This window comes from Thalassophryne amazonica, chromosome 21 (genome assembly GCF_902500255.1).
Source record: "Thalassophryne amazonica chromosome 21, fThaAma1.1, whole genome shotgun sequence".
Classification (NCBI taxonomy): domain Eukaryota; kingdom Metazoa; phylum Chordata; class Actinopteri; order Batrachoidiformes; family Batrachoididae; genus Thalassophryne; species Thalassophryne amazonica.
Window position 1 is genome coordinate 8,743,297 of NC_047123.1, and position 21,215 is coordinate 8,764,511.

Below are 21,215 nucleotides of genomic sequence, written 5' to 3' on the forward strand. Positions count from 1 at the left end.
CTGTGCAACACTAACACTCAAAGCCGGAGTCCATGGGACAACCCAACAGGGCGTGACACACCAGGATCAACAAGAGGTTGTGTCCACCAGCATCATCTAGATATGAGTATCAGGTCTGGTGATGGTTCAGGGCAGGACGCAAATGCAGGACTCAGACAACTGGCTCTGTATGTAAAAGCAGTTTACTGAAACAGTAAACGGGGTACACAGTAAGGCAGTCCAACAGGAATAACAAAACTAGGAACATCAGGCACAGTCCGGGGATGAGGATACAAGCAGGTGGGCAAAAAAACACATGAAGCAGGCAGAACAAGATACAGAGCTGAAGAGAAGGCACTAGGGCGCATCAATCTGGCGAGGGAGTAAAGCAAAATGAGGAGCTTAAATACACCCAGGTGAATGGAGGTGCAGATTGAGAGCAGGCGGTGCATGGAATACCAGAATGAGGGTGTGGCCAGCGAGAGGGAAACACCCACCACTAAGAGCCAGCAGCGACAGACAAGAGGAAAACGTGACAGACAGACCCAAAGAGGAAAAACTCCAACAAGAGAATAAACAAAGCAGAAAGCAACGGAAAAAAACACAAAGCCAAGAAATAAAGCAGACAAAACGCAATTCCTACAATGAGATGGTAATCTAGTTTTTCAGGGCAGGAAAAGGGAACAAATACAAGGTAGAAAACTGATCACTATCTGTCTCAAAGATCCCATGTACTTCTGGCAAGCTGTAGGTGAAATAACACATATTGTTTAAAAGAATATCCTTCTTTATTCGACTCCATTATGAAACTGTGAATGGGTGGTGCAACACAATAAAGTTGCACAAAACACAATATCTCCCATCACACCACAGAAGCTCTACGAGCATAGTCACACTAGGCCATTGTACCATGCCCAAGCATTTCTGACCGAAAGTCCAGTTTGTTATACTAGTGTGGATACTTCATCATGTTCACCCCATGGTACGCTTAACTGTGCCTGAGCCCACTTGCAGAAATGGTCAGGGTTTGTGGTCCAGCTGGACTTGGGAATCATATGACTCTAGTGTGATCACAATCCATGCCAAAGCACAGCTCTCAGATGTCATGTCACTGAGTAACTGTTCCATTTCACAACTATGAATAATATTATTATTACTATTTGGATTGTACAGTCTACAATTAATTCAGATTTGGGTTAAAAACAAGGCTGGATTCTCACCATATTGATGAAATTCCAGCAGTGTGAAAAGCCTACAAATACTTCCTCATTTGCAGACTGTACAAAGCTGGTCATGCATACAGGAATATTAAAGGAAGTAAATATTAGAAGAGTTCCTCAGTGGTTTTTTGCTGCAGCCAAATGTGCCATGTCATTCTTTCTAAAGCATGTGTGCACCTTTGTCAGAAAAGATTCCGCTGCCGTTTATCCATAGAAATGTCCTCAGATTACATACAGTAAACCTTATAATGGAATCAGGTGGACTAGCAAATTTTGTCTGTAATAATCGAAATCAGTTATAGGTAGATATGGGACAAAGTCTGTTATACGCATAAAATGGACAAAAATCCGTTATATGTATGGAACGGATTAGTTACAGTCAGGAGGCGTCAAACAATCTACGGGGAATCCCAGCAACCAATGAGGTTTATGTATGTTCCTTGATTAAAAGCCTGACCTTGAATCAGGACCTGTCTCATTAAGTGACCCGGGTGAAAACTTCATCAGAAAAAAATAAACGCCTGCCTTAAATAAGTGTCAGGCATTAGTGCATTTAAAAGATACATTTGGTCGAGTCACTCTTTTTTCCAAATCTGCTGCAAAAATCCTATAGCCTGATTTTATGCTTCTGCAACTCTGTGGCCATACAATGACGTTAATGTGTGTGTGACCTCTTCAAGTTCTCCGTCGAGTCTTTTATGCAATTTACAGCAAGAACAGCAGCCTTTTCTCGATTAATTTGTCCCCTCAACGAGCTCCACTTCTTTATTAATCATCAACCTCCAGCCAACAATACGGTACATACAATTTCCTCCATAAATTGTGGGGTCATTTGACTGGGGATTAATCCATAATCAAATGTAAGCAGCGTGCGCAGTGAAAAAACTTTAAAAGATGAGAAGAGAGGAAGGAATGAAAACGTAAAAGTGACAAATCACAGTCTTTGCTGTGTCCGATTTAGATCAGAGGGCTCTGATCTAAATCCCTCACGAGTGTCCTTCTTGCATGAGCACTAGGTTTTTGAGAACTACCTACTCCAGACACATTTACCACACAGTACCAAACTGTTTGTATTCTTCATAATTGATGTAAATAAAGTCCAAGAGATATTCAGTGACTTGGACAATGTCCTTGTGTTGTGTAATTACTCGTCAAAAAAACACTGGATGTAAAAATTCTGTTATGTTGATGTGGGCACATACTTGTGCACATCGTTTTGGGCATTTTTATTTGTGTCATGTTGTAGAAATTTAGTTCACTGTGAATTAAAAAAAACTTACATTCAGAACGTTTTACTACAAAGGAGACTAAATTCGATATTCTACAAAACTTTAAAATGTGTAAAAGCTCAAGGAGGCACAAGTGTTTTCACAGCACCGTACACACACACTACAAAAGACATAATCCATGACAGATGATCTCAAACACATTGCCCGCCCTTCCTCTGCTGCAGCGTAAATCTTCAAATGCTCATTTCCTTCTTTATTTACAGTACTCACAGGAAGCAGCTGCTTCGTTTTCTGCCAGGACGGCCCACTCTCCGCTTGTTGCGGGGGCTTGCTGGCGTCCCTTCCTCTGGACTGTCGTGGTCTGCTCCATCTTCACTCTGTCCAAACAAACAGTCCCAATCAAGCACAGAGCCAGCTGAAGTTATAACTGATGAATGCAACATTACAGTCAGCAATATGTCAAGGCAACGTGGTTACGCACTCCTGTGAGCCAGTGACCGACAAAAAGGGCAAAATGAACAAACTGCAGCACAGACGTCAAACTACAAATGCACATGACATGAAATAACACCAGAGAAGTCTGTTTCCAGCTTCAAATTCAGCTTTAATTTTGCAAGGAAACCAGGACATTCTTCACTGAAGTCCCACTTTGCTGCAAGTGTGAACATGAGTTCACAATAAAAAATTCACAAGATTAAAAACCCAGATTATAATCTGTCTGATAACAGGCAAAAAAAAAAAAAAAAAAATTGTTGCCATGACTGATGTAACAAACAGTCATTTCTGGGAGCACTCTGGTCCTTGTGCATGAGGCAAAAAGCATCACATGGCCAAATGTTGAACCTGATCTTCCCTCAGCGTGAAAATGATGCTGCTAATCTGATTCCCAAGTACTGCTCCTTGAACACATCATTCCAGAGACTTAGTACCAAAGACATCTAGCTGTCACCTCACATCGCTGGTTAACATCAGAGTCTCACAGCCAAACGGTAAGACAGGAAGCACCAGCAGACTAAAGACTTGGACCTTCATTCTGCAAAGATAAAGGAATTACCAAACACCACAACCCATCAACACTACATTAAATTTGTAATTAAGTGGTGGTGTGGCACTTTTTTTCTTGTTGCATCAGGGACTGTCCCCAAATTTACGTAAATTGCAGATTCTGGAGGATATAAGTAAAATGACAGCTCAACACCTTACACAACTGCACTATTTACACGACAGCTGAAAAGCTTTTAGCAAACTAGAATCTCTATAAAAATGCTGTGATTGTTTGCCCCATTAAAAGCATAACACCTGAGAAACCTCACAGTTTAAGTAAAAGTTTCTTTAGAGGCCCTTCACACATAACACACACTGAAGCCGACTAGCGCACGAAGGAAGAATTGCGAGCCATTCGTGAAAAATCAGAGCTGCCTCTAAAGCCTCGTACATGTGTCACTACAACTAGTTGTGCACACCAGTGGCTGAAAGACAGAGTGTGCCCTGTGAGAGTCCATTTGATCCCTCTCACGATAGGTGTCGGCCAAATTCCAGGTGACACACAAACATCCACCACCGCTCGCTGCACACTCAGAAAACTTGGTGCCATTCGCGCTTTTAGCACGAAAACAGTGAGCAGACGATCACTTTCGAGCTGGATGTGAAATCTGTCTAAGTGCACAATGAGTGTGGCGTTGCAAAGCACACACGTGGCGTGCCAGAGTGTCGGCTCCCCCCCACAACACATGTGCTGTGCATGTGTATCGCATGTGTGTTGAAAATTCCATTATGGAATAAGGCTGTAACAATAAAAATTCAGAAAAAAGTGAAGTGCTGTGAATACGTTCTGTATGCACTGTAACCTGATTAAACAGGAACTATTAAGTCCCTTTGGCTGCTCCCTTGTTTCACTTGGGGTCAACACAGCAGGTCTAAGGTGTAGCGGCATGTTGATTTGAAGTTTTACGCCGGATGCACTTCCTGATGCAACTCCATAATTCATGGAGAATGGCAAGGGGTGGCTTTTTGAACTGGGCGCACTTAACCACTTGGCCACCACACCCCAGGAACTGATAAATGGACAAAGTCTAATAATTTATTATGTTTTATCACCTAAAACACTCACTGGCCACTTCATCAGATCCACCTTGCAAGTTTCTGGTTGGGCCTGGGTTTTTTCAGAACAGCTGTAAAGTAGGTTCCTTTGGTTTCTCCCTTGTTGTCACTCAGGGTTGCCACAGCAGTTTAGAGGAACAGCTATAACTGCCTTAATTCCTCATAGTTTACATTCAACATTCAACAAGGTGCTGGAAACATTCCTCTCAGATTTGGTCCATAGTACTGTAACAGTAGTAGTCACACTGTTACACCAGCAGCAGCCTGGATTATAAAACAGAGTAAGATGGATCCATGCTTTCATGTCGTTTCCAACAAATTCTGACCCCATCATCTGAATGTTGCAGAAGAAATTAAGACTCATCAGAGCAGACAATGTGTTTCTAATCATCCAATTTGGGCCCAATATAGACTCAGCTTCTTGGTCCTTGCAACCAGTGGGTAGAATCCATTGGGGACCTCTGCTACTGTAGCCCATCTGCCTCAAGGTTTGATATGTTGTGCGTTCAGAGATGTTCTTCTGCATATCTGCAATGTGTTGTTATTTCATTTACTGTTGCCCTTCTGTCTCCTAAAACCAGTCTTCATTCTTCTCTGACCTCTGCCATTAATAAGACATTTTCCCCCAGAGAACAAATGCTCCACAGGTGGTTCTTCTTTTTGGGGCCATTTCTGTAGACCCTAGTGATGGTTGTGCATGAAAACAGCTCATCAGATCAACAGCTTGTGACAAACTCAGACCAGTCCATCTGGCACTAACAATCATACCACATTCAATGATCTTTCTTCCCCAGGCTTATACTTGGTTTGAGCTTCACCAGATCCTTTTGACCATGTGTACATGCATGGAATCTGGAGCCCCTTGTGCTGCAATTAACAGTCAGATCACTTTCAGCTTCACCTTCTGCACACATCTTGACATATCTTGATTTTCCTGATATTGCTGTCAGATTCCTATATCTATCACTGCCCTCTTTAGCGCTTTGTCAACCACATCAATATCAAAGGCCGACAGGATCTTTGCTTTGACATTGTGAAACACTTTCAATGATGTTCTTGTACACGAGGACAGCCACATGGTCATGTCTGGCAGTGTATAATGTCACAGCAGTGCAGCTTACACCCTGCTCCTCTGTACTGGTCGTCTGGTCCTCTGTCAGTGGTAGATCACACGGTGAGTCTTGGCCTTGAAGGATGCCTCCTCTTTACCATCCTCTGTTCCCTGCTACCTGAGGTACTCTTGGGATGCTTGTTCCTTGCAGTCTATCTTCTAAATGTGCTCATGAATGCTCCATGATTCATTGTGGACGGCAGCACTGACACTTGCTGGCTCTCGGCCACTCATCTTTTCATACGGCACTTTTGTACAGTCTCATGGTACTGGACTTCAGGTGTAACCCTCCATGCACTGTGAGGAGTGTCCTACTTCCAGCTCCTCCTTTGGACAGCTTATTATTTCAGCTGGGTACCAGTACTCCTAAGGTTAGTGAAACGAGTTTGTGACCAGAGGGTCAGTGGTTCAGTTCCGTGATCAGACAGAAAAAATCTATCCATCCCAGCCAGCTTGTGTAATAAATCAAAACCAATAATTGCTATCATCTTGTAAATCATTAATAACATAATTCGATCATGTAAGATACCATAAGCATGTGCTGCCAGCCTGCTGGGCGATTGTTTGTGCACTATAACGTATACTATATTGCCTCTTCAGATTTCATGTGAGAGAAGAATCAACACTTTGGTTTGAAAAAGGATTTCGCCTCTCACTTGGAAAAGTGTTAACTGTCTGCTAAGTCACAGCCAAGATATTTGGGGAGGGCCGCAGTATGGCGGGTTGCAAGGCGTTGGCGGACACGGCCATCTTGCACGGTTTTGTTTATCAAGTGTTTGCCTTATGCTCAACTGACTTGCACTTCTGTGAAACCTCCTCTCTTGTGCTGGTTGACTGCGTGCACGCTGTGCTGAAGGGGGCGTTAAACATATTTTATACTCCCTGAATAACCACGTCTGTCCTGCTTCTTGCATCTCTGGTCATCTGGGTCTGCAGGATCTGCTGTCCGTTTTTGTGTCGCCTTTAATATCTTCCTCCTGTTCTCTCCCTCCTCTGCTGGACCCTCTGTTTCGGTGACAGCGGAGTGGTTGCTAGGGCACATAAACTGCTTAGCAACTGCCTCCAACAGGGCGGCCGTGCTGACTAAATGCTGTGATGTCACTTCCCTGACAATGAGCGTAGAAACTGGTTAGAACAGGCAACAGCCCCGTGCGGGTTTCCTGGTGTGTAGTAACACACCACAGACGCATCGACACACAACCAGACACGAAGCAGGTGTTTATACACAAAGTGCAACAGGTATCGAAAAACGCTCACACAACAAATTCACATGTGAGCGCAAAAAGAACAACTTTCAGAAAATCTGCCAATCTGTCCATAAAGCTTTGGTCTATTTCTGTCTCCTGGAGGTTATTTTAGGCTCCTGCAGTTGCTAAGCAACCAGACTGCAAACTGGGGGGGGGGAGAGTACGATCCCATCAGCAGCAGACGGCTTGTCCTCTTTCCTTCCATCCTCATGCCCTCCTCCGACGGTCTCTTTTCTTTCACATGCTCTGTCTTGGATTTCCCTCCGCTCTCGTTTGGATTCTGTATTTTTACTTTCAATCAGACAATCACCCAAACCAGTTTATTTGACCTGCATACAAAATACTATTCACACAATCCACGGGAAAAATCATCTTGAACAACACAGCTGTTTTCACTAACGTTTTGATTAAAATAGTCTTTTCAGCCTCAAGAGTCAAACAGTCGTCTCCACTTTGTTTCTCTTTCTGGCTCCTTCCTTCCAGGTTTTTTTTCTTGGACATCTAACATGAAATCAGGTCTTGGGAATCCCGCATACAAATGCAAAGGGAAAACTTTTGTAAGGGAAAACTTTGTACTGGTTGGCTCGCTGCCAGACGGTGGATATGGAAGCGAGTGAGACTACTGCTCCTTATGTGGCGGCGCGACAGAAAGAACTTCAGACTTCTGACAGATTTACGAGGGCTGCCCCAGGTTCTGGGGGCACGAATGAAAGAGGCCATTTTTCACCTTGGGCATGTCTGACCGTGTTTGTGTCTGTCGTGTAAAAACTCTTTTAAGACTAGAAAGCCTGTAATTTCACCTACATGTGGTTGGGACTGTGAGTGGAATGCAGAAATGCCTGCAGTGAACGTAAATGGATAACTGCGAGTTTATTCATTAATGACGAGTGCAGCGTTACTGTTCATATATATATATATATATATATATATAAATAGCAGTAGTAACAGTATTTATGGTAACATATTACCATATAATACCATTTATGGTAATGTATACCCATTCCATTACTATAGACATCAATCGCTGGACTAAATAATGTATATATTGTTTGCTTGTGCCGTGAATTTCCCAGGAGTTCAGTGGTTTAGTGGTGAGCACTGTTGCCTCACAGTCAGAAGGTTCTGGGATCGCTTCCCACCCAGGCCTTTCTGTGTGGGTTTGCACGTTCTCCCAGTGTTTGCGTAGGTTCTCTCCGGGTGCTCCAGCTTCCTACCACTTCCAAAAACATACAGGTTATCAGAACTGGACACTTTAAAAAATAACTGTAGGTGAATGTGAGTATGAAAATGTGGTCGGACTTTTACTTTCTGAAGCCTGAGTTTTCCATCTCTGGAAAGCGGGTATAGAAAATGAATGTACGAGGTCTCTTAGATAATAAACCGACCCTTTTATTTTTTTTTTTAACTATATGGATTTGAATGACATGCGATTACACCAATCATGCTTGAACCCTCGTGCGCATGCGTGAGTTTTTTCACGCGTGTCGGTGACTTCATTTCCCTGTGGGCAGGCCTTGAGTGAGATGTGGTCCCGCCCTCTCGGCTGAATTCCTTTGTTTCACACGCTGCTTCGAGACAGCGCGCGTTGCTTTATCAAAATTTTTTCTGGACCTGTGAGGAATATCCGAGTGGACACTATTCGAGAAATTAAGCTGGTTTTCTGTGAAAAGTTTAACGGCTGATGAGAGATTATGGGGTGTTTCTGTCGGTGTAAGGACTTCCCACGGAGCGGGACGTCCTGCAGCGTTTCCAGGCGCTGTCGTCGGCCTGTTTCGAGCTGAAAACATCCTAATTTAAGGCTTAATTCACCCAGGACATCGTGAGAGAACAGAGAAGATTCAGAAGAGGCCGGCATGAGGAATTTATGCGGACATTCCACTGTTTAAGGACATTTTTTTAATGAAAGACATACGCGCAAATTCGCCGAGTCGTTTCCGTGACGACTCTGCAAATCTGTGTGCGCCGCGACAGGAAAAACACCTCCGTGTTGAAAACCATTTGTAGAATTCAGGCGGCTTTTAATGGCTTTCAACAAGTGAGTAACTGAGAAATTGTTTAACAGCTTGGGCATGTTCCAACTTGCCCATTAAGATTTCCAACGGAGGTGTTTTTCCTGCCACGACCCCCCGCGGTCGGGTCCAGCCCGACATGCGACTCTGCCCGCACGTTCTTTCATTACAAAATGACCGTTAACAATGGAATGTCCGAATAAACTCCTCATGCCGACTTCTTCTGAAAGTTCTCTGTTCTCTGACGACTTACTGCGTCAACAGAGCCTGAAATGTGGAAGTTTTCAACTTGAAACGGCGAGACGCTGCCGCCTCGAAGCGCAGATCACCGTCAGGCGCCGTGGACCGTCCTTAAAGCGACACTACCAGACCAAAATCTCTCATCAGCCGTTAAAATTTTTACCGAAAACCAGCTGAATTTATTGAATGGTGTCCACTCAGTTGTGCCTTACAGTTTTGAAAAAATTTTTATCAAACAAAGCAACAGTCTCTGAGCCATTCCTAAACAATGAAAAAAATCAACGAGCGGGTGGACGACTCCTCACTCAAAGACTGTCCACAGGCGAATGACGTAACCGACAGGCGTGAAAAAACTCTTGCATGCCCACGAGGGTTCAAGCATGTCTGATGTAATCACACGTGATTCAAATCCATATGGTTTTTGAAAAAAATATAAGGTCGGATACTTTTCTAATAGACCTCGTATATGTGCTTTAATGATGGCTACCTGGAACGTGACTGTTCCGGGTAGTCGTGAGCTGAAAGGAGACGGGCAGTTCGAGCACACTTCAGCACAGTGATGATGCTCGGTTTCAGTGCTCACAGCGTCGTGCATTTCTGGGTCCAATTTTCACTGTGTGAACTGACAAAAATGAATACGAGATGTCAAGCAGAGCTGCGATGACAGGAGATACGTAAACATGTGCTGAGCCGCCACAACCTGTGTTTGGGCTGAAACAAGGCAGGAGTGAGAGCGCGCTCTAGCTGAAGGTCTTGTGGGAAAACGCTATTCTGCTCAGCTCAGCACAATGGCCATGGCATCCAATTTTCTTGCCAAGCACAGAAAGAATTAATCTAAGATATCAAGAAGGGTTCATCTGCCTGGAGTCTCCAGACAAGCACTATGGACTCCAATCTGAGAGAAAAAAAAAAACACTTTTCCAAAGCATGGCCAGGATACAGCTGTTTGGAAAAATCAGCTGGTGTGTGCTGTTAGTTTTAATTATAGTAAATTAGTACATTCTTAATAGTAAAAAAAAGTAAATATTAATGTACTTACTATTTATAAATAGGCATTTTAAAGATTGTAAAAAAAGTACATTCTATAAGAAAAAATTAAATTAAATTTAATTAAATAAATTTTAAAAAGGGCGGCATTGTGGCTTAAGTCTGGTTTACATGGCAAGATAATTAGGTTGATATCGGACCCGATCTTCCCCTTCCGACAATTTTAAGGATGCCCCGACAATCGTGATGACGCTAAAGATAATCTTATCAGATATTCCTGCTGTGTGTGGTGTGTTAAGAGCGCTCTGATCTGCTCGGAAGGACGTCAGGAGCGCTCCAATTGCATATCGGAGATATCCAACATGTTGGATTGTCTTGGCCCGAGATCGCAGTGTGTGCTGTGTCCTCCGACCACAAACGAGCACGCAGCCTGCTGAATGTGATGTGTAGCCAATCAGAAAGCGAGGTGACGGATGCACGGAGCGGAAAATAAAATCAAAACAGCTGTTCTGACTTACCAGAAAGTCCGGTGGTCACGCTGTCTCCACTTCTTTAAAGAATGCCTTTTCTTTTTCTTTTTGCATCGTTTTTCCCCCTCTGTTTTAAATAGTCCACAAAGTATCTCCGTTTGTTTACTCTGAAGTCACGTTTAATCTCGAGAGATTTTACGAGATTTCCTGTCTGACCTGGGAATGTTCGTGTGTGAACTCTGTTAGTGTGTGCTGTTTTTACAGTGTGGCTGAACACCACACATTGTACGAACAACACTGTTAGATCTATGAATTTTTATCTCCACGTGTGTGGTCTCTCAGGTTTTGGAAACCTAAAGATAATTTCAAAATCCTGCTATGTGAACCAGGCTTTAGTGGTCAGCACTGGTGCCTCACAGCAAGGTCGTGGGATCAATACCCGGCCTTTCTATGTGGAGTTTGCATGTTCTCCCCGTGTCTGTGGGGGTTTCCTCCAGACACTCTGGTTTCTCCCACAATCAAAAACATGCTGATTTAGGGTCTGCTCCTTTCTCTGCCCTACATCTGGTCTCCGGGCGCTGGAATGTGGCTGCCCACTGCTCCTAGTGGCTAGATTGTGTCTAACTGTAATTAAGATGGTTAAATGCAGAGCACAAGTTTTGTTGTATGTATATATGTGCAGCAACAATAAAGGCTCTATTCTATATTCTAAAGTACATCCTCCAATTTCACCATCCATTGCATTGTGTTATTGTGGACATCTTGATTTTCCAATTAAGTAGACACTGCTGCACAATTTCTTGCAAAATAAACTTCACTGAAGAGCTATTTCTCACCACATCATTGGAGGCATCATTCTCCAGCGTCTGGGGCGTTTCGGTGACAGCAGGACTGTTGGATGGCATGACCAGGACCGGCTCAGTAAACCAAGATTAGAAAGTAAATGTGAACCAAATCAACACATGGGAAAGGCCTTCATAAGCACCAGCTGCAGCTTCAGTGCGTGTGTCAGTCAGACAGCCACTCTCTCACGATCCTCCCCCCTCTCCTGACAAAACACAGAAAACACACAACAAAATTAGATATCAGCAAATACATCTTTCACATTTCAGTCAGTGTAATTCTGACAAAGCAGCTGAAGTTTCAGCTCTCTCACACACATAAAGGCCAGACTGCACACCTTCTGCACACAAACAATGTGTGTTTTTTTTTTTTTGTGATCAGATTAACATGATAATCATATGCAATCATGCTGCAGCTCGACTTAGTAAAAACAAAAACAGACAGCACATCATCTTTTACGTTCTTTCTCCACCTTCCTGTATCAGAAGTGATTTGGGAGTTTACAAAACATTTTTAAAGGTACTTTTGGCCAGAAACCAGAATGCAGTCCATAGCTGAAGCAGTATCACCTTATCATCCTGACGTCTGCAAGCAACAACCTGCTGGTTGTTCTTGCAGCAGGACTCCAAACCAAAGGAGATAAACATAGCCTTCTTTTTTCCCCTAAACATATTTTTATTATGTTTTTCCAACATGAAGAATATTAAGGAATAAGTAAATGAAAAAACTGGTAAAATAAAAAGCTAAAATAGGGTGTACATTACAAAGCAATGTTGCACCACTCGTTCCTTAAATTTAAACAGAAATGTACCAAAAACAACAACAACAAAAAAAGTGGATGGCCCCACTAAGGACCTCATTACTGGGAAGGATCCCGACCCCCGTCACGCTGGATGAGATGGCCCAAAAATGGCTGCCAAATACTGTAAAATTACGGACAATTAAGGTTGTCCATTGTGGCCTTCGGGTTTGGCACGGCGAAAAAGACGGCAGGCTAACAGACAGCTCTCTCGTCACCCTAGTTTATACCCCCCAATTAAACTACTTTAAAACACCAGAAGTGCTACTGCGAAATAGAAGGGGAGGAAAGCATGAAAAGCTATACAATCACAAAACATGGCAAAATCTAGAAAGGTGTGGACTGTGACGATGAAGCTAATGCTAATTTGCCTAGCTCCAACAGAGCCGAACCAGCGGAAGCTAGCTTGCTAACAAGCATGCATAAAGAGATTAAGGCCATTCGCTCTGATGTGAAAATAGAACTGACTTTGTTTCGCTCAACATTGAGCGAGGATGTGAAGAAGGAACTGACCGAATTTAAGGATGAAAATAACCAGGCGCTGGGGGATATAAAAGGGGACCTAAAATCCACAACAGGGGTCGAGGAAGCGGAACAACAAGTGACCGAATTAGAGGAATGCAACGGGACTTGGTAGATGCAATTCAGTAAATGAAAGAAGCACATGAATCCCTGCAAACAAAGGTGACAGAATTGGATGCTCAGTCACGGCAAAATAACACCCGCATGCTATGTAGGCCAGAGGGTGAGGAAGATAACAATGTGGTGGACTTTATGAATAAACTACTGATTTTGGAGTTCGCCAGTGTGCTATTCTGAAGGAAACCAACATAAAATACAACGCTGCCACAGAGCCCTGGGAGCTCGACCCCCAAGATCTATAATCATAAACTTTCAGGAATATAAAACCAAAGAACGAAACCTATCTGCTGCATGGAAGAAGAAGGAGGTTTACTATAAAAGATAAAAGAGTTTATTTCTACTATGATTACCTGACAGAAAATGTCAAGAAAAGAAAGGAATACACCAGAATACGGCAGATGCTGAAGGAGAGAAGTGAGCGCTTCCAGACCCCACCAAACTTAAGTGTTTTTGGAAAGCGATCCGCGGATTTACAAGAACGCAAAAGAGGCCACGATCAACCTACAGATGAGGGGTTTTTCCATCGCCCAGGGTGGAGACCCCAGCCCGCCCCCCCGCGACCTGTGCAGAGTGAAAAAGTCTGGAGCAAACATCAGCAGCAGACATCATACCTGGACCAGATACGCGAGAGGCTCCATGCACTCCGCCGCTCCTCAGGGGAGCCCTGACTGATCAGGACTGATTTTATTCAGCTCAAGATTTGCAGTGGTACAGTTGTATGTAAAAGTATGGGCACCCCTGATCATTTTCATGATTTTCCTTTATAAATCACTGGTTGTCTGGGTCAGATATTTCAGTTAAATATATCATATAGCAGACGAACACACTGATATTTGAGAAGTGAAATGAAGTTTCTAGTATTTACAGAAAATGTGCAATAATTCTTTAAACAAAATTAGGCAGGTGCATAAATTTGGGCACGCTTGTCATTTTATTGATTTGAATACATTTCGCACTAATTACTGGAACACAAAATTGGTTTGGTAAGCTCACTGACCCTTGACCTCCTTACACAGGTGAATCCAATCACAAGAAAGAGTATTTAAGATAGCCATTTACAAATATTTTGTTGTGTGGGCCGCTGAAGAGGAGGTACTGCTGGCCCACCACCACCAGAGGGCGCCCTGCCTGGAGTGCGGGCTCCAGGCACCAGAGGGCGCTGCCGCCTTATGGGAGCAGCCTGGGTGACAGCTGTCACCCATCACCGGACACAGCTGTTCCACTCAGCACAGAGGTATATCAGGAGGACGGTGTCTCCACCTCAGTGCCGAGTTATCGCCTTTAGACTGAGGTAACGTTCTCTGCATTTATATTCTGACTAACTAGCTAAAAGACTTGCTAAACCTTTTCAGGACTGCTGATTACTGAAAGCTACGTTGCTTGGATAAGTACTCACCTGCCTGCCATATTGTGACTAGAGGTGGAGGCGGCTTCTCCCCTCTCCGTTACTGGGTGCTGTCGCATCCACACCTGTGTTGTTGCTCTCTTCCCGCCAGCAGTACCGGATCCGACGAGCGGAGGCAGTGGCCACCTGGGAATTCGGGACTTGGCGGTTCCAGTATTTCCAGGGTTCGGTGGCAGAGGAGATCTGGGTGGTTTCGGTTCGACTGAGACGGACGTCTCCTACCTTCGAGCCTGCCCACACGACACCAGCGGATTCGACCCCCAAATTGTGATTGTTGTATTCATTGTGCTCGTTTCACAATAGTAAACCTTGTTATTCACCTTCCTCCATTGTCCGTTCATTGCGCCCCCTGTTGTGGGTCCGTGTACCTACACTTTCACAACAGGATAACTCGGCCAGCGTCATGGACCCCGAGGGGCGTCAACCGGCTGTTGAACGGCCAATGGAAGACCAAGGCGCGTCGGCGGCTTCGGGAGGGGTAATCGGTGAGTTGCAGCGGATCCTCACCGCTTTCACCTCTCGGATCGATTTAATGACCGAGCAGCACGTTCTCCTAAACCGCAGGGTGGAGGCTCTCGCCGCACAAGTGGAGGCGCGCCCTCCGGGCGCCGCTGCGGCTCTCCCTCCCGAGGACCCTGCGCGTGAAAGTGACGTTCCACTGGTCGTTCGACGGTCCCTTCCTCCGTCCCCAGAAGCATACATAAGCCCTCCAGAACCGTACGGAGGCTGTGTGGAGACGTGCGCGGATTTTCTGATGCAGTGTTCGCTCGTCTTCGCACAGCGTCCCGTGATGTACGGGACTGATGCTAGCAAAGTAGCTTATGTAATAAATCTGCTTCGCGGGGAGGCACGCGCTTGGGCTACAGCGCTCTGGGAGCAGAACTCACGGCTCCTTCATACATACGATGGGTTTGTACGGGAGCTCAGAACGGTGTTCGACCATCCCAACAGAGGAGAGTCCGCTTCAACCGTGCTACTGTCAATGAGACAGGGGCGTCAGAGCGCAGCTGCCTATGCAGTCGCCTTCCGCATCGCGGCGGCGAGATCCGGCTGGAATAGCACTACCCTCCGCGCAGCCTTTGTAAACGGACTGTCACTGGTCCTAAAAGAGCACCTAGTGGCGAAGGACGAACCGCGGGACTTAGATGGGCTCATCGATCTAGTCATACGACTCGACAACCGGCTAGAAGAACGCCGTCGGGAACGAGGCGAAGGGCGTGGCCAGGCACGCGTCGTCCCTCTCCCTTCCAGTTCCGACCATGCTCCGCCTTCCCCACGCTCCACAGCCCCTGCGCTCCGTGGGGTCACAGCTCCCCCTACTGACGAAGCTAGGGACACGAGTAGGGCAACATTTAGGGCACCAGATGCACAGAGGAGATGGACCCACGGAGCGTGTCTTGTTTGTGGTTCAATAGAGCACCATGTGAGAGACTGCCCCGAGCGGTCAAACGCCAAACGCCCGCCCCTAGAGACTGGGCCAGGGGTGGGCCAAAACATTCACGTGGGACACACCCACATTGCTACACGACTCCCAGTCACGATCCTGTTTGAGGATTCAACCCTGAAGGCCCCAGCACTGGTGGACACGGGCTCTGAGGGGAATCTGCTAGACAGCAGATGGGCTAGGGAGATAGGGCTCCCTCTGGTGGCTCTTACCTCGCCTGTGCAGGTTCGGGCACTAGATGGCTCCCTACTCCCACCAATCACGCATAAGACACCTCCAGTAACTCTGGTGGTGTCAGGCAACCACCGGGAGGTGATCGAGTTCTTTGTGACTCAGGCCACCTCCCGTGTGGTTTTGGGTTTTCCCTGGATGTTGAAGCACAATCCCCGGATCGATTGGCCGTCCGGGGTAGTGGTTCAGTGGAGCGAAACCTGCCATCGGGAGTGTCTAGGTTCCTCGGTCCCTCCCGGCTCCCAAGCTAAGGAGGAGGTCCGGGTCCCGCCCAATCTGAAGGCGGTGCCGGCGGAGTACCATGACCTCGCTGACGTGTTCAGCAAGGATCTGGCACTCACGCTTCCTCCCCACCGTCCTTATGATTGTGCCATTGATTTGGTTCCAGGCTGCGAGTACCCGTCCAGTAGGCTGTACAACCTCTCACGGCCGGAGCGTGAATCAATGGAGACCTACATCCGGGACTCATTATCTGCCGGGTTGATCCGGAATTCCACCTCTCCGATGGGTGCTGGTTTCTTTTTTGTGGGTAAAAAAGATGGCGGGCTTCGTCCATGCATTGATTACAGGGGGTTGAACGAAATCACGGTTCGCAACCGATACCCGTTGCCCTTGTTGGATTCAGTGTTCACCCCCTTGCATGGAGCCAAAATTTTCACCAAGCTGGATCTTAGGAATGCGTATCATTTGGTTCGGATCCGGAAGGGAGACGAATGGAAGACGGCATTCAACACCCCCTTAGGTCATTTTGAGTACCTGGTCATGCCGTTCGGTCTCACTAATGCTCCCGCGACTTTCCAAGCGTTGGTAAACGATGTCTTGCGGGACTTCCTGCACCGGTTCGTCTTCGTATATCTAGACGATATACTCATCTTTTCCCCGGATCCTGAGACACATGTCCGGCATGTCCGTCAGGTCCTGCAGCGGTTGTTGGAGAACCGCCTGTTTGTGAAGGGCGAGAAGTGTGAATTCCACCGCACTTCTTTGTCCTTCCTGGGGTTCATCATCTCCTCCAACTCCGTCGCCCCTGATCCGGCCAAGGTTGCGGCGGTGAGAGACTGGCCCCAACCAACAAGCCGTAGGAAGCTGCAACAGTTCCTCGGCTTTGCTAATTTCTACAGGAGGTTCATTAAGGGCTACAGTCAGGTAGTTAGCCCCCTGACAGCCCTGACCTCTCCAAAAGTCCCCTTCACCTGGTCGGATCGGTGCGATGCCGCGTTCAAGGAGTTTGAAACGGCGCTTCTCGTCTGCACCAGTTCTGGTGCAGCCCGATCCTAGCCGCCAGTTAGTGGTTGAAGTGGATGCCTCGGACCTCAGGGATAGGAGCGGTGCTCTCCCAGAGCGGGAAGACCGATAAGGTCCTTCACCCGTGTGCCTATTTTTCCCGCAGGTTGACCCCCGCTGAACGGAACTATGACGTCGGCAATCGGGAACTCCTTGCTGTGAAAGAGGCCCTCGAAGAGTGGAGACATCTGTTGGAGGGAACAGCCGTGCCATTCACGGTTTTCACTGACCATCGGAACCTGGAGTACATCAGGACCGCCAAGCGGCTGAACCCCAGGCAAGCCCGCTGGTCACTGTTCTTTGGCCGTTTGACTTCCGGATCACCTACCGTCCCGGGACCAAGAATCAAAGATCGGATGCATTGTCCCGGGTGCACGAAGACGAAGTCAAAGCGGAACCGTCGGATCCTCCGGATCCCATCATCCCGGAGTCCGCTATCGTGGCCCGCCCTCACCTGGGACGTGGAGAAGACCGTCCGGGAGGCCCTGACCCGTGACCCGGACCCGGAAACGGACCAAAGGACAGACTATACGTCCCACCAGAGGCTAGGGCTGCAGTCCTGGACTTCTGTCACGGTTCCAAACTCTCCTGTCACCCTGGGGTGCGAAGGACCGTGACAGTCGTCCGGCAACGCTTCTGGTGGGCATCCCTGGAGGCCGACGTCCGGGACTACGTCTAGGCCTGTACCACCTGCGCCAGGGGCAAGGCCGACCACAGAAAGACCTCAGGGCAGCTACAGCCACTGCCCGTGCCTCATCGCCCCTGGTCCCACATCGGCCTGGACTTTGTCACGGGTCTCCCGCCGTCCCAGGGACACACCGTCGTCTTCACGATAGTGGACCGTTTCTCCAAGGCGGCCCACTTCGTGGCCCTCCCGAAGCTCCCAACGGCCCAGGAGACAGCGGACCTCCTGGTCCACCACGTCGTCCGTCTGCATGGCATACCATCAGACATCGTCTCCGATCGCGGTCCCCAGTTCACCTCACACGTCTGGAGGAGCTTTTGCCGGGAACTGGGGGCCACGGTCAGCCTCGCCCGCTCTGCCTTGTTGCAGGCCCGGACGAGGGCGAAGAAACATGCAGACCGGCGGCGGGCCCCGGCCCCCAAGTATCGTCCTGGGCAGGAGGTCTGGTTGTCCACCAAGGACATTCCTCTGCAGGTAGACTCACCGAAACTTCAAGAACGGTACATCGGACCTTACAAGATCCTCAAGGTCATCAACCCCATGAAAACATGAAAAAACTGGATGGATCCGCAGTGAGGCCGGAAGCTGGAGCCTCACTGCGGATCCATCCAGTTTTTCATGTTTCCCGGATCAAGCCCCTTCACACCTCACCCCTCTGCACCCCGGGTCCGGCGCCGCCTCCTGCCCGGATCATCGACGGGGGAACCGGCTTGGACTGTACGCCGGCTCCTTGATGTCCGTCGGATGGGCCGGGGTTTTCAATATCTGGTGGACTGGGAGGGGTACGGTCCCGAGGAGCGCTCCTGGGTGAAGAAGGGCTTCATCCTGGACCCGGCCCTCCTGGCCGACTTCTACCGTCGCCATCCGGACAAGCCCGGCCGTGCGCCAGGAGGCGCCCGTTGAGGGGGGGGGTCCTGTGTGTGGGCCGCTGAAGAGGAGGGTACTGCTGGCCCACCACACCAGAGGGCGCCCTGCCTGGAGTGCGGGCTCCAGGCACCAGAGGGCGCTGCCGTCTTATGGGAGCAGCCTGGGTGACAGCTGTCACCCATCACCGGACACAGCTGTTCCACTCAGCACAGAGGTATATCAGGAGGACGGCGTCTCCACCTCAGTGCCGAGTTATCGCCTTTAGACTGAGGTAACGTTCTCTGCATTTTATATTCTGACTAACTAGCTAAAAGACTTGCTAAACCTTTTCAGGACTGCTGATTACTGAAAGCTAAATTGCTTGGATAAGTACTCACCTGCCTGCCATATTGTGACTAGAGGTGGAGGCGGCTTCTCCCCTCTCCGTTACTGGGTGCTGTCGCATCCACACCTGTGTTGTTGCTCTCTCCCGCCAGCAGTACCGGATCCGACGAGCCGGAGGCAGTGGCCACCTGGGAATTTGGGACTTGGCGGTTCCAGTATTTCCAGGGTTCGGTGGCAGAGGAGATCTGGGTGGTTTCGGTTCGACTGAGACGGACGTCTTCCTACCTTCGAGCCTGCCCACACGACACCAGCGGATTCGACCCCCAAATTGTGATTGTTGTATTCATTGTGCTCGTTTCACAATAGTAAACCTTGTTATTCACCTTCCTCCATTGTCCGTTCATTGCGCCCCCTGTTGTGGGTCCGTGTACCTACACTTTCACAACATGTTTCCCCTCTTTGCATCTCTTCTAATGAGTGGCAACATGGGAGCCTCTAAACAACTCTCAAATGACCTGAAAACATCATGGTTTAGGGGAAGGATAAAAAAAGCTATCTCAGAGATTTCAGCTGTCAGTTTCCACTGTGAGGAACATAGTGAGGAAATGGAAGACCACAGGCACAGTACTAGTTAAGGCCCGAAGTGGCAAGCCAAGAAAAATCTCAGATAAGCTGAAGCGACATGATCTTGCTGCAGACAGTGTCTCTGTGCATCGTTCAACTATACAGCGCACTTTGCACAAGGAGATGCTGTATGATGCTGTAATGTAAAGGAAGCCTTTTCTGCATACACGCCACAAACAGAATCGCTTGCCGTATGCTAAAGCACATTTGGACAAGCCAACTTCATTTTGGAATAAGGTGTTGTGAACTGATAAAACTAAATTGAGTCATTGGACATGACAAGGGGCGGTATGCATGGCAGAAAAAGACACCAGCATTCCAAGAAAAACACTTTCTACCTACAGTAAAATTTGGAGGTGGTTCCATCATGCTGTGTGGCTGTGTGGCCAGTGCAGGTACTGTGAGTCTTGTTAAAACTGAGGGTCACATGGATTCCAGTCAACATCAGCAGATTCTTGAGAACATTGTTCAAGAATCAGTGACAAAGTTCAAGTTGCACCAGTGTTGGATCTTTCATCAAGGCAACAACCCTAAACACTGCTCAAAATCGACTAAGTCATTCATGCAGAGGAACAAGTACAACAATCTGGAATGGCCATCTCAGTCATCCAGATGTTATTGAAAATCTGTGGTGTGATTTTAAGCGGGCTGTCCATGCTCGGAAACCAACAAACCTGAGATGTTTGTAAAGAAGAATGGTCCAAAATACCTTCAACCAGAATCCAGGACTCATTGGAAGCTATAGGAAACGTTTAGAGGCTGTAATTTCTGCAAAAGGAGGATCTATAAATACTGATATATTTTTTCTGTTGGGGTGCCCAAATTTATGCACCTACCTAATTTTGTTTCAATAATTATTGCACACTTTATGTAAATACTATAAACTTCATTTCACTTCTCAATTATCAGTGTGTTTGTCTGCTATATGATATATTTAACTGAAATTGCTGATCCAAACAACCAATGATTTATAAAGGAAAATCATGAAAATCATCAGGGGTGCCCAAACATTTACATACAACTGTATACTTATATTTTTGGAAAAGACTGAAACACTATTATTTATGTCCTCTCCTGCAAATCTATGCATGAGAATATATTGATTACCCTGTAGCTTAAGATATCACTAAGTGAAACAGTAACTGGGAGAGTGGTTCTGTTGGAAAACTGCCAAAATTAAGCAGATGCCATTTGCTGTCATTTTAGGAGCAATAATTTCAGCTCCAGGGAGGGGCCCTTACTTTATTTGAGGCCATCCCTCAGTTCTAAGGAGCAAATTTGTTCTCCAGTTATGGGAGTCAAGTTGTTTTATGTTCACGTTCCATACATGCTGCTTTTTGGCAAGAGAACACATTTGTCTAATTCAGAACATGAAAAACTTAAAAACCTGAGATTCATGAATAACCTTTTATTCTTCACATAAATCAGGGCAGAAGAGGGCAGTGGCCATACTAATATCTAATAAAGTGCAGTTT

The 21,215-nt window shown here is 46.9% G+C and overlaps 1 protein-coding gene across 3 annotated transcripts in view; it reads right to left on the reverse strand.

Moving 5' to 3' along the window:
- Positions 1 to 21,215, reverse strand: part of LOC117502670 (DNA (cytosine-5)-methyltransferase 3A-like) — a 126,670-nt gene that overhangs the window by 87,821 nt on the left and 17,634 nt on the right. For 2 of the 3 annotated variants that reach the window (XM_034161743.1, XM_034161741.1), the window contains exons 2-3: positions 11,429 to 11,640; positions 2,699 to 2,805 (exon numbers count right to left, since the gene is read on the reverse strand). Coding sequence is in view for 1 of the 3 variants with exons in the window: in XM_034161744.1 (XP_034017635.1) it covers positions 2,712 to 2,805; positions 11,429 to 11,497 (163 nt within the window). In the remaining 2 variants the exon portion in view is untranslated. The remainder of the gene's footprint in view (positions 1 to 2,698; positions 2,806 to 11,428; positions 11,641 to 21,215) is intronic. The other variant, XM_034161744.1, reaches the window with a different exon arrangement.